The following is a 13,968-nucleotide window of genomic DNA, read 5'->3' on the forward strand; positions in this document are numbered from 1 at the left end:
TGAATCCAAACATCATAGATCAAGTCCCTTTAATAATAGGATTTGTTCTGTAAAACTTGTACTCAGTCAAAAGGCTACACCCAAGGACTTAGAAGGCTACATGTAGCCTAGAAGCTGTAAGTTTGCCACCCTGGGGATAGATAATTATGGAATTTCACATCAGAGAGAGAAAGAGAAAGGGGGAGCAGCAAAGTGGAAAAAAGGGAAGAATTTTGAATGGCAGTGACAGAATTTTTTATCTTAATAAGAAAATATTCCCTCTTCAATAGTAAGAGATAAGGGTGAGTGGAGGAGGGTTGTTATGGTCAGTTTGACATTAAGAAAATTAATTTGGGTAGAGAATATATTTGAATATGGGTAGATTTTTTTTGTTTTTTTTTGCTGTGCACTGCTTCTTTTATTCTGCTTCTCAAAAGATATTGACATCCTTCCCCATTCTCATTTCTTTACCCTAGTCTCAAATGAAGGAGTGGTCCTTTCTTTTTTCTTTGCTTAATAAATGTTTGTTGAATTATTGAATGGTTGGTGGGTTGCTAATTGTTGTCCTTTGTTCTCAAGAAGCACCCAAATGACCTCACTAGGTTGGAGTCGAGGTACAATGTGTCTGACTGTGGCTGATCAGAACAATATGAGCTCAGAAGTTTCTTCCACATGTCAGACACAAATAGTCCATATAAACACTTGGAATGGAGATGGCTCTAAATTTGTGCATCTCGTGTTTCTTTTGAGCTACTGCGATTCTGCTTTGCTCACAGAACACGACACTTTCTTAGATGCAGGCATGCCATACTGGCTGGTCCTGTGCCAGTAGTATGTAGGAAGAGAGGGCAGAGGGTTGACTCATAAATCTGGAGACTCTAAGAAAAGGAACTGGCAAGAATGGAATAGGATGAGATGAGGAGAGGAGTGATTTATATTAAAAGGGAAAATAATTGATTCTGTGAACCTAGTGGCTTAATGTCAGCCAGCACAAAAACTTGTGGTAAGAGAGGTAACAGTTGTCTATGTATCAGAGGTAGTCTGTAGGGTGGAATGGGGTCTGTGGTTTCTAAAGTTCAAGAGCCCATTCTAGACTAAAAAGAGGCTAGAGAAGCAACAGATCAAGCCAAGGGATTGTAAAATTATAGACTAATAGGGTTTGCAGTTAGAGGAAATCTTACCTTTCTTTGTCCAAGCTTTTCCTTTTTTTTAAAAAATGTTTATTAATTTAATTTTAGTTTTCAACATTCATTTCCACAAAATTTTGAGTAACTAATTTTCTGTCCATCTCTCCCCTTCCATCACCCCATAATGCCTTGCATTCTGATTTTCTATTCCCTCAACATGCCCTCCCTTCTATCACACTCCTCCCTTTCTTTATCCCCATCTCCTCTCTTTTCTTATAGGGCAAGATAGATTTCTATACCCCATTACCTGTATTTCTTATTTCCCAGTTGTGTGCAAAAAGAATTCTCAACATTTGCTCCTAAAACTTTGAGTTCCAGCTTCTCTCCCTTCTTCCCTTCCCACTCATCCCCACTGAGAAGGCAAGCAATTCAATAGGCTACATATGTGTAGTTTTGCAAAAGACTTCCATAATAGTCATGTTGTGTAAGACTAACTATATTTCCCTCCATCCTATCCTGCTCCCCATTTATTCTATTCTCTCTTTTAACCTTGTCCCTCCCCAAAATTGTTTACTTCTAATTACTCCCTCCTCCCATTTGTTCTTCCTTCTACCATCCCCCCACCCCACTTGTCCCCTTCTCCCCTGCTTTCCTGTACTGTAAGATAGATTTACATACCAAATTGAGTGAGCATGTTATTCCCTCCTTAAGCCAAATGAGAAGAGAGTAAACTTCACTTTTCCCCTCTTACCTCCTCCCTTTTCTCCCCCATTGAAAAAGCTTTTTCTTTCCTCTTTTATGGGATAATCTGCCCCACTCCATTTTTCCCTTTCTCTTCCCTATATATTCCTTTCTCACCCCTTCATTTTAATTTTTTTGGATATCATCCCTTCTTATTCAACTCACCCTGTGCTCTCTCTCTCTTTCTGTGTGTGTTTGTGTGCGCGCGCATCTGTGTGTGTGTGTGTGTGTGTGTGTGTGTGTGTGTGTAATCAATCCAAGTATCCAAATACTGGGAAAAGTTTCAAGAGTTACAAATATTATCTTTTCATATAGGAATGTAAACAGTTCAACTTATAAAGTCCCTTATAATATCTCTTTCCTGTTTACCTTTTCATGCTTCTAAGAAGGGTAGACTTGTGAGTGAGAGACAAACCAGCAGTGTATCATAGTTTCCAGGCATCCAATCAGGACAGACAGCCTATACCAGAGTGGTAGCAATGTCAGAAAGGAGCTAGGGATGAATTTTAGAAATGTTATGAAGGTAAAAATATACAGATCTTGACAACAAGTAGGATAATAGGAAGATAGTGAGAAGTCAAGAATCCTGGGTTGTGAGCCCAGGGGCTTGGAAAGCCAAGAGTAAGGGATATTGGGAAGAGAGGAGGATTTGGGGGAAAGATAATGAGTTTGCTTTTAGATATATAGGCTTTATGATGTCTCCAGGTCATCCAGACTGAGATGTCAAATAGGACACTTGTATGTGAGAATGGAGTTTAGTGTAGAGTTATATCATTGGTTATGAAGTTAGAGTTAGATAAATTGATTTGCGCATTATCAGCAGAAATGATAATTGAATTCATGGGAGCAGATGAAATCACCAAATGAAATAATATAGGGGGAGACAACAATCACCATATTTGATTGGGTGATAAAAATGTCCTGTATTGACCTCAAAGAAATAGAAGTCAGTAAATGATTGTGGTAGAGAGATTCTAGAAATAGCAATGGAGAGCAACTAGTATTACAACTCCCCAACCACAACCAGTAATTGAGTACCAAGGTTTGAGGAAGTGGGACAGACAATTACTGAAATTGGAAGAAGCACTGAAGAGGATGGCCAGGGAAGCTGTCATCAGGAGGGGCTCAAGTTTCAGTGTATGCAAGAAAATTGAAGGAGCACAGAAGAGACAAAATTAAGATGGAAGCAAATTTATTATCTGTGGACTAGGCCTTCTGGAGACTATGGTGAAAGTGGTGAATAGTTTTGAGAAGGATGTTGGAGGGGTTGAGGTAAAGGGAATAGGGATAAGTGATCAAACAGTAGGGGCAAAGACCATCATTCACATTTACCAGGAAAGGGAGGAATTATGGGTTGGAACAATGTTAACCACTGAGAAATTATCTCAGGTTGCTCATCATTGTTCCTGCATGGGTGGTGAATCTGTGGTCTCAAGGTTCCCTCTGGACCTCTAGGTCCTCAAGTGTAGTTCTTTGACTGAATCCAAACTTCACAGGACAAATCACCTTAATAAAAGGATTTGTTCTGTAAAACTTGAACTCATTCAAAGGGCCATGCCTAACGACCTAGAAGGTCACATATTCCCCACCCCTGTCCTAGAGGTTCAGTGTGAGGTTGGAGTTGTCCTATGTTGTCAGTGAGGCAGGAATGTGTAGTGGGTACAGAGTAGGAAGATGACCTAGAACTGATTGCTGTAGAGAGTGAGTTTCCAAAGAACTAAAACCTGGAGGTCTCCCAGTACAGCTGACTGCTGTGAATTTTCAGTTTCAATTTAGGAACTTTTCTGAAGGGAACTATTGGACACTGATTTACAGTAGAGCATCAGGGGATAGGAGCTGTACTAAAGAAGGCAGGTGTTTAGAAGGTTCAAAGTCTCCTTGTCTTTAATATAAGGTGAATGCTGCAACTTCTATATCTGTGAATAAAAGAGATATTTACCCCCTTCCATTTATGCAGCACTTGAGTGCTTACAAAGTTGTTTCACAAACAAGCCTCTGAGATCAGTCAGAAAATATATGGACAAAAGCACCACGGTTTGTAAAAGGAGGATAGGATAGAAAACCCAAAGACCTCAGTTCAATATCTATTTCTTTCACTACCCCTGAACTTATTGCCACGCTGTTGACACCCTTTGAGACTCAGTTAAATGATGTATAAAAATAATATTTGAGCCAACTGGTGCAAAAGAAGTTGTTCATGATGTTAGCTATTATATTTATGATCATACAGATGAGGAAATGAAGTCCCAGAGAAGGGAAAGAGCATGATGAACATTCTTACAAAGGCTGTGGTAAAGAACTGGACCCAGACATAATGTCTTATGTCTCAATGAAGTCATTTCACTATACTGTATTACCAGAAGAGTGATAGGGTTTTTACAGTGCATAAATCATCACTATTAAATTGCTTTTTCTGAGAAATGTTCTCACTTGGACATCCGTAGTTTTTGAATAGAATATTAGAAATCAGTTATTGGGGGTTTCCTGAGGTTGATGTAGAGTAGAATGGGAACACCTGATAATGGGGTGAGGGATTTTAGGGTGGTGGTGCTTGATTAGTTACAATGGACCTCATGGTGAAAGCTGTATATGGAAGCAATAAAAACCAGTTTCTGATGAAGCAGACTATGATAGACTAAAAAGACCAAAGAATTAGAAACCAGAATAAGAACCATGATCATGTTAAAGAAGAATGAGAAAGTAAAAGTGTGGAAGAAAAATTGAATGTAGTCAAAGAAAAAAAATTATGGGTATGTTGGAATATTAGCCTCATTATATACATCAAGCACTATCCTTGGAAGAGATAACCGGAAGAGAAAGTAAGCTTGAAACTTCGTGGAAAGTGGAGAATACTGATTGGAAGAGAAGGCAGATCATGGAGGGCAAAACTACAAGAATTCAGTCCATACTTCCTCTTTTGCCCTTGTTTCCCTTGAAACACTGCTTCTTGTCTACCTTTCTAATGCCTCACTTCCAATTTCTCTTCTTTTTTTAAAATGTATTTATTTTTAGTTTTCAACATTCACTTCCACAAGATTTTGCGTTCCAATTTTTCTCCTCATCTCTCCTCTCCATCTACCCTAGGAGAGCATGCATTGTAATTGCTCCTTCCCCCAAATTGCCCTCCCTTCTATCACACCCTTCCCTTTTCTTATCCCCATCTACTCTGTTTTCTTATAGGACAAGATAGATTTCTATATCCCATTGACTATATGCCTTATTTCCCAGTTGCATGTAAAAACAATTTTTAACATTCGTTTTTGAAGCTTTGTGTTCCAATTTTCTCCCTTCCTCCCTCCCCAGCCATCCCCACTGAGAAGGCAAGCAATTTCACATAGATTATACATATGTAGTCATGCAAACCACTTTCATAACAGTCCTCTTTAGCAAGCAGTTGACTTGGTTTTTGTGATTTTCGTGCATCACTCTCTTTTCTCTTACCAATTTTTCCTTTACTTTTCATACTTGATTTTCAAAATCCTTTTTGAGCTCTTCCATGCCCTCATACCAATTTATATTTTTCTTGAAGGCTTTGGATAGAGGACCTTTGACTTTGTTTTCTTCTTTTGTTTGTACATTTTGGTCTTCCTTGTCACCAATGTAAGATTCTATAGTCTGATTCTTTTTCTGGTTTTTGTTTATTTCCCCAGCCATTTATTTGACTTTTGAAGTCTTTGTCAAGATAGTTCTCTGTTTATAGTGGGGTAGAGGGATGTACTGTCTGCCACTTGATCCCCCCACAATCTGTGAACCCAGAGCTCCAGAAACAGCTGCTACTCCTGCAGATGTTGCATCTGCCATGTGCTACTCCAACCCCTCTGCCATCTTGAATCTGGGGCTAAACCACTCTCTCACAGAGGTCGCACAGGTTTTTTCCACTGATCTTCTAATTTGTCCTTGACATTTTGTGGTTGTGAAGTCTGCAAACTGCCATACATGCCAGTGATTCAGCTCTCTTCTCCCTCCCCACCTGCTCAGGTCCTGTCTGTGCTGGTGTGATCTATGCTGGACTGCACTCTGCTGCCAGCCCAGTTCAATAGATGCTTCCCTTCAACCTTCCAGGGTGTCTTGTGCTGGAGACTTACTTCACTCCGTTATTCTGTGGGTTCTACATTGGTTTAGTCTTTTTTTTACAGGTATTTGTCTGGGTTTGGGGGGGAGAGCTCTAGCAAGTCTGTGCTTTTACCCTTGGAGGTATCTTGGCTCTACCTCCACCAATTTCCTTTCTAACTAGTGAGAAGAAGGAAGTGGGCAGAGATATTCAATTAGCCACCATGTTCATAGTTGGAAGTCTGTTAATTTTAAAGTCTGATTTCTCATTTGATGATATTTGAACTTACTCTTAAACTACATGATTATTTACAAAGATTTTTGTTTGTCTATAAGTACACCTTTGGGGATTCAGAGATGAGAAGTCAACCTAAAAAGAAAAAGTTTTCCTCTGCTCAGTCTAAACTGAGAGAATGAGATGACTTGTAAGGTAATTTCTTAAATGTTAGTCATCTCTAAGCTGTTCAAGTGCCAAACAAAATTATGTTAGGTAAGACCCTTAATAAGGCAACAAACCTCTAACACTGAGAGTCGAAGGTTTGATGCATCTGTTTGGCAAGTGCACACCCAGCACTGCTGCCCTCAAACCCACCTGATTTGATTGATATTCTTTCAGTCCTCTGCAAAGCTGAACTCTGACTTTCAGTTGCACCAAGATGGTGATCCAGGGTCCGTGAAGGGTTTCCCTAACTGAGCATAAGGTGTACTATGAACTATCTCAATCATAATGGGTCAGCTGAAATCCCAAGAACTGAGTGTATCCACTGCAGGAACAGATGCTGTTGGGATTTTTTCCTTCTATTCTAGAAAGCAGTTTGGACCCATCCCCAAAAGTCAACAAACCGTGAAAGTCTTTTTGATTCAGAAATAACACTTCTGGGCCTAAAACTTAGAATAAAAAAAGAGAGAAAAGACCTGAAAGTGTAAACAGAAACATTAGTTATTGTAACCAACAAATATGACATGGGGAAGGAAGCGGGTAACATTTTCATCTATAACTACCCCATACTTGGGACCTCTCCAAAAGTGACATATGTTTCTTACCACCAAGCTGACATACATATTATTTCCATAATTAGACTATGTACTCTTGCCAGGAGTCCCTACCTTTAGTTCCTACACATCTCTTCCTTCTTCCCTGCAGAGAGTCCACAGCAAGCCATAAGTCAACCACAGACACAAGTCCCTGGCTTCTGGGTTCATTCCTGGGCTTCTAAATTGCCCCTACATCAGTCCTGGAACCAGACCAATTACCTGTGAGCTACTGACTTACCCCTTGGCCTTCTCCTTTCTCTCTGGGATATTTCTAGACCAGACAACTCAAAATGTCATTTCCTGTATATTTTTCAGCTTTTCTCTAGTCCACACTGTTCCTGGTTCACTTCAAATGTGAGATGTCCTTCCTAGATGTCACAAGACACAGCACCATTTGTGAGAAGGTGTGATCTACAAAGAGGGCTTTGAACAGTCTAAGGACATATTTCCATCAATAGACCTCTTCTAGTCACTGATGTGCTACCTTGATTCATTCTTCAAAGTTTGACATAGTTTCACTAATTCCCTTCTCCCCATCCTATTAATCCTGAACAGAGACCTCTTGTTTTACAAATCCTATCACCTTTCTATCACTACCTAAAAAGTTCAACAACTAGGGCTGGATGAACACATTGGGGTATATGAATGTAATGCAATATTATTGAACATCGGGGAATGGAACTGTTTTGGAGAAACTTGGAAAAATATGTATTAATTGGTACCAAGTGAAGTGAGGAGATCCAGGGATGGAATGTTTTCAATAGTAACAATATCACAATGACCAACAGCTTTTAAAGACCCAGGAATGCTGATCAGTGGAAAGATAAACCATAGTTTGATTATCAATAATCAAACATGCTACCCACCTTACTTGAGAAGATGGACTCATGGTGCAGAATTTTCCAGATACATACACACATGCATCTGAAAAACATATATATGTATATATATATATACAGGTACCATGAAGACATAGATGTAGATAAATTGATTGGATCAATGGGGAAATTATTTTGATTGACTACAACATATTTGTTACAAATTTTCCCGCTTTCATGGGGGTAGAAGGAATAAAAAAAACATGTTTAATATATAAAAATAAAATTAATTTGGGAAAAATTGAAGAGAAGGGAAACAGAAGAGAGGCCAAAAGGAAACATAAAGAAGAAGGAAAACTTTGAAAGTTATATGTTGAATGTCTCATATACTTAAAAGTACATGAATACAAATAGTATGTAAAAAGACATTATTGTTTTCATTTACAATAATCTACATCTATTCTATTTGTGGTATGAACATAGTCATTTTCTTCAGTGTATTAAGTCCAGATTTTGTAAAAAACCTGTTTCCAACTCAGGGATTTATAATCCCACCTTTTGCTCCCTGCTTTCATACCCTTGGAATATCAATTTGGTTCTGAGGTAGCATGTCACTGACATACAAGTTCTTCCAACCAAGTCTCACTTATAGTGACTTTGATTCCAGGAGGTGTACAGGCCCTTTGCAATTCAGTTTTTATGAATTCAGTCAACCAGTAAACATTTATTAAGTGTCTTCTATGTTTCAGAGACTGTTAAACTTGGGGATAAAAAAGAGGCAAAACACAGATCTTGCCCTAAAGGAGCTTATAATCTAATGAAGGAAACAAGATGCAACCAAATATTTACAAAGCAAGCCTACAATGGCAGATAGGAAATAATTAATGGGGGAATGACACTGGACTTGAGGTTTGGGGAAAGCTTCCTGTAGAAGGTGGACTTGAAGGAAGCCAGGAAAGTCAGTAATTAGAGTGGAGGAGGGAGACAAGTGTAGGCATGGGAGAAAGCCAGAGAAAATATCCAGTGCTTAAAGGTGGAGTGTCCCATCGCTGGAATAGCCAGGAAGCCAGCATCACAAGATCTGCGAGTTAAGTGTAAAGAGGCTAGAAATGTAGGAGGAGGTTAGATTGTGAAGAGTTTTGAATGTCAAAAATAGAACTTTACATTTGATCTGAAGCAATAGGAAGCCACTTCCCTTTATTAAGTAGGGGATGACATGATAGAATCTGTACTTCAGGAAAATCACTTTGATGGCTGAATGAAAGGTTGTTAGCCTAGAGAATAGAAGGCCAGTGAGATAAGTTAGTTTTGAAAATATTTGAAGAGTTATCAGATGGAAGAGAAATTAAATTTGTTCTGTTTGGACTCAGTGGGAAAAACTAGGAAAAATGAATACAAATTGCAGAGACAAGAAGATTTCAATTTGGGTCAAGGAAAAAAAGAAAATATTTCCCAACATTTGTTTGTGTCCCAACAAAGACTGACTAAAACAAGTAGTGGGTTTATTCTCCCTGGAAGTGTTCAATCAGCGTCTATAAGACCTTCATCAAATACGCTGAGGAATTGTTTTTTTCACGTACTCAAACAACCAGGTTTTCTTTCTCCTTGGTCCACCTCAACTCTGGTATCTAGTGATTCTGTAGATAACGTTGAGAATGGTAAATCAGAGATCAGTGGCTGATGGCAAGGGATTTTCAGATGGCCATGCTTCTGGGAAAAAGTTCTGGAAAGATGTTTTCAAGGGTCATCATATAAGGGCCCTGAGGGGATAGGAGACCCTGAGAGCTCTGAAGGTATAGATCCACCTGCCAAACAGCCAATATGTATTAACATGTATGATTGTCCATATTCTGTGCTTAGCATTGAAGATACAATCAGAATCAAACGTCACAGGTTGATTGTTCCTTAAAGCCATAGTGGCACCTATGAACTTGAGTGTCTCTGCTTATCAGCACAAATGAGCTAAAAGTTGGGAAACAGGAACCCAGGAAGGCAGAACACTGCACCAACCAGGGTCTTGGCTTTCTGAAATGCATGTATGTGAAGAAGATGAAATTGAGTGAGTAAAAGCAGACAAAGGTAGTCACCAGAAGCAGGACAGATTGGGTGGCTCTGATCTCAGGAGAAGCTCTTGAGGAAAGGCTGGTCATGTGTATTTGCTTCACTCGTTTATGGTGCCTGTTCAGAAGCAACAACATGTAACCACTTGCAGAAACCATGAATCCCACACACATAACATCAGGGAGGGCAACCACAATTGCAAACAATTCAGGATTCATTGTAGTGTCTCCTAAAACAATACAGTATCCATAACTGAGTATCTTTGAGCTATTTTTGGATGCTCTTGTACCTTGAATTCTCCCCAGAACCATTATATTGAGTAGAAGTTGCAAGAACCAGCAGAGAAGACTGCAGGGGATGATGGACTTTGTGGCTTTGGCTTTACAGTTTGCCCATCTGTAGCTACTGGGATTGATGGTGATGGCCTGAAAGCCACTGAGGAGGCAGGTCATACTAATAGAAAGACCTCGACACACTTTGTGAATGTAGAAGACAGTTTTACAGCCATTGTCATCCAGGAAATTCTTCAGACCCAAATTTGCCAGTGTCTCAGGAATGCCCTTAAAGAGAAGTACCAGAGAGTTGACCCAGACGAGCTGCATAAGAATTGTGTCTATGGGCCTCAGTTTGTGTCCAACAAAGAATTTAATGATGAAGAAATAAAGTAGAAAGGAGTTCCCCAGAAGTCCAATTGAAGTCTGGAGGCTGAAGACAATACTCAAGAGGATGGTATTAGAACTCATGCTCTTAATGTCATGGGATGGAGATTCTTAGGTTCCTGTATAGACATTTAATTAATTTATGACACTCCTGCAAACTTCAAAATAGACAAATATGATATGGTGAAGGAAGAGGGTAACATTTTCATCTATAACTACCCTGTACTTGGGACCTCTCCAAATGTGACATATATTACCACCAAGCTCACATACACATTATTTCCATAATTAGCCTATGCACTCTTGCCAGGAGTCCCTACCTTTAATTCCTACACATCTCTCCCTTCTTCCCTGCAGAGAGTCCACAGCAAGCCCTAAGTCAACCTCAGACCCAAGTCCCTGGCTTCTGGGTTCAGTCCTGGGCTTCTCAATGACCCCTACATCAGTCCTGAAACCAGACCAATTACCCGTCAGCTACTGACTTACCCCTGGCCTTCTCCTGTTCTCTCTGGGATATTTCTGGACAAGATAACTCAAAATGTCATTTCCTGTATATTTTTCAGCTTTTCTCTAGTCCACACTGTTCCTGGTTCACTTCAAATGTGAGATGTCCTTCCTAGATGTCACAAGACACAGCACCATTTGTGAGAAGGTGTGATCTACAAAGAGGGCTTTGAACAATCTAAGGACCTATTTCCATCAACAGACCTCTTCTAGTCACTGATGTGCTACCTTGATTCATTCTTCAAAGTTTGACACAATTTCACTAATTCCCTTCTCCCCATCCTATTAATCCTGAACAGAGTCCTCTTGTTTTACAAATTCTATCCCCTTTCTCTCACTCCCTCATCCCTTATTCTTATCTTCCCCATCTCAACACACTGAAGATATCCCACTTCAGCCCTATCAATCCCCTTTCACTAAAGAGCACTCAACCCTTGATGCCTGATCCCCAATTTACACACTCGCTTTCATTTCTTTTCCCATGCTTTCTGTTTTCTGTCTCTCACTGAGACTGGGCCAAACCTAGGTTAAGAGCCAGGGAAGGAGAAAGTCAGATGGATCGGGGATACTCATAGAAAAGAAGAGGTTCTTAAGATAGGGTCCAGGGATCAAGTAAATAGATTTTGTGAAGATATTGGATTGGAAAAAGTCCATCTTTACTTTGGTAAAATGAACTTCCTTGGCCTCCAACACCTGAAAGTCAGGTATATTACACTTTGCTCTTCCTCCAGGTTCTCTGGGAGAACTCTTATGGAGTTTGGAGGTATCTAGGTTCTGTGTAAATGGTGTAGCCTTCCCTAACTGTATTCGTCCCAAGTGTAGTCAGATACTCTGTAACCCATTTCCATTTAGCCTCTAATACACAAGCTTTGACATAGAAATAATTTCTTCAACAGGTATAATCACAAATACGTAAACTGACTCCCCCACAACATGGGAGACATATTTGCAACACCTTAACAACAATCTAATTCTCTGGGGAGGGAATGGGACTTAGGTTCACATCTTAACTTGCTTCCTACAGAGCTCTGTCCCAGTTCCAAATCCAAAACTTTCCTTGGGTTCAAATCCTAGACACCCTGTCTAGATTGGCTGGCCGCACCATTCCTTCCTTCAGTCTTGACTTGAAAGTAGCCATGGCTCAAACATCTGGGTCCAGTTGAGGTCACCTCTAGTATCTGAAAACAAGGAGGTCCAAAGGTTTATAAATAGAAGAAATTGGATGGAAGGAAATGCTCAGTTCGTAAGCATAACTCTGAACATGAATGGGATGAACTCACCCACCAACCAGAAGCGGAGAGCAGAACGGATCAGAAACCAGAATTCAGCAATATGATCTTTACAAGAAACACCCTTGAAACAGAGGGACAGAAATAAAGTTAAAATAAGGAGATGTAGGAGAATCTGTTCTACTTTCGCTCAGATACAAAAGGCAAAGGTAGCGATCATGATCTTGGAAAAGCAGATGCAAAAATAGACCCAGTTAAAAGAGATAAGTAGTGAAATTACATCTTGATAAAAGGCACATAAACAATGAAGCAGTATCAATACTAAATATATATGGACCAAATAACATAATAACCAAATTCTTAAAGGAAAAGTTAAATGAATTACAATAGGAAATAGACAGTAACATTATTTGTGTGGGGAATCTCAACTCCCTCTCAAAGCTTGATAAACCCAATCAAAAAATAAATAAAAAAGACATTAAGGAGATGAATAGAATCTTAGCAAAGTTAGATATGATAGACCTCTAGAAAAAACTAGATAGTAATAACAAGGAGTATATACTTTTCTCAGGAGTAAATGGTACCTTCAGAAAAATTGACTCTGTTTTATGGAGTAAAACCCTCACATCAAAATGCAGAAAAGCATAAATATTGAAAGTACCATTTTCCAGATCATAATGCAATAGAAACCCTTTATTCAATAAAGGGTTGTGGAAATGGTTGAAAATTATTTGCAAAAAAATCCAGATTTAAGGAATGAGTGTATTGAAGAACATATCATAGAAACAATCCATAGTTTCAGTAAAGAAAATGACAGTGAGACAATATACCAAAATTTGTAGGATGCAACAAAGCAGCCTTTAGGGGGAATAACATATTTCCAAACATCAAGAAAAGAAAGAGCATATCAGTGAACTGGACATGAAACTAAAAAAAAAAACTATAAAAAGAATGAATTAAAAAAACCCCAATTCAACATCAATATGGAAATCTTACAAAAATGAAAGGTGATATTAATAAAATTGAAAGTAAAAAATGAAGCAATAGAAGTGGGAGCTGGTTGTATCAGGAAAAAACATCAATAAAACATAAACCATTGGTCAGTCTGATTTAAAAAAAGAAGAAAACCAAATTAGCAGTATTAAAAATACAAAAGGTGAATACAGCACCAAATGGAGATGAAATGAAAGCAATTATTATTATTTTTTTAATTTAACTTTTAACATTTATTTTCACAACATTTTGGGTTACAAATTTTCTCCCCTTTTATCCCCTCCCCCCCCCCAAACCCAAGCATTCTAATTGCCCCTGTGACCAATCTGCTCTCTCTTCTATCATCGCTCTCTGCCCCTGTGTCCGTCTTCTATTTTGTCCTGTAGGGCCAGATAGCTTTCTTTACCCCTTAACCTATATTTCTTATTTCCTAGTGGTAAGAACATTACAGTTGATCCTAACACTTTGAGTTCCAACTTCTTTAGCTCCCTCCCTCTGCACCCCTTCCCTTTGGAAAGCAAGCAATTCAATATAGGCCAAATCTGTGTAGTTTTGCAAATGATTTCCATAATAGTTGTGTTGTATAGGACTAACTATATTTCCCTCCATCCTATCCTGTCCCCCATTACTTCTATTCTCTTATGATCCTTTCCCTCCCCATGAGTGTCGACCTCTGATTGCATTCACATCCCCATGCCCTCCCCTCTATCATCCCCCCACCCTGCTTGTGCCCTTGTCCCCCACTCTCCTGTATTGTGAGATAGGTTTTTCT

At 39.2% G+C, this 13,968-nt stretch overlaps 1 protein-coding gene across 1 annotated transcript; it reads right to left on the minus strand.

Moving 5' to 3' along the window:
- Window positions 1-8,220: 8,220 nt before the first annotated feature.
- On the minus strand, window positions 8,221-13,257 carry LOC140508372 (vomeronasal type-1 receptor 1-like). The gene has a single exon (XM_072616219.1). The coding sequence runs from the start codon at window positions 10,552-10,554 to the stop codon at window positions 9,631-9,633; it is 924 nt and encodes a 307-aa protein (XP_072472320.1). The 5' UTR covers window positions 10,555-13,257; the 3' UTR covers window positions 8,221-9,630.
- Window positions 13,258-13,968: the final 711 nt, after the last annotated feature.

This window comes from Notamacropus eugenii, chromosome 5 (genome assembly GCF_028372415.1).
Source record: "Notamacropus eugenii isolate mMacEug1 chromosome 5, mMacEug1.pri_v2, whole genome shotgun sequence".
Lineage (NCBI taxonomy): Eukaryota > Metazoa > Chordata > Mammalia > Diprotodontia > Macropodidae > Notamacropus > Notamacropus eugenii.

What these genes read in the sequence shown, in the direction of transcription:
- LOC140508372 (XM_072616219.1), bottom strand. Translation starts at nt 10,554, where the DNA reads ATGAGTTCTAATACCATCCTCTTGAGTATTGTCTTCAGCCTCCAGACT.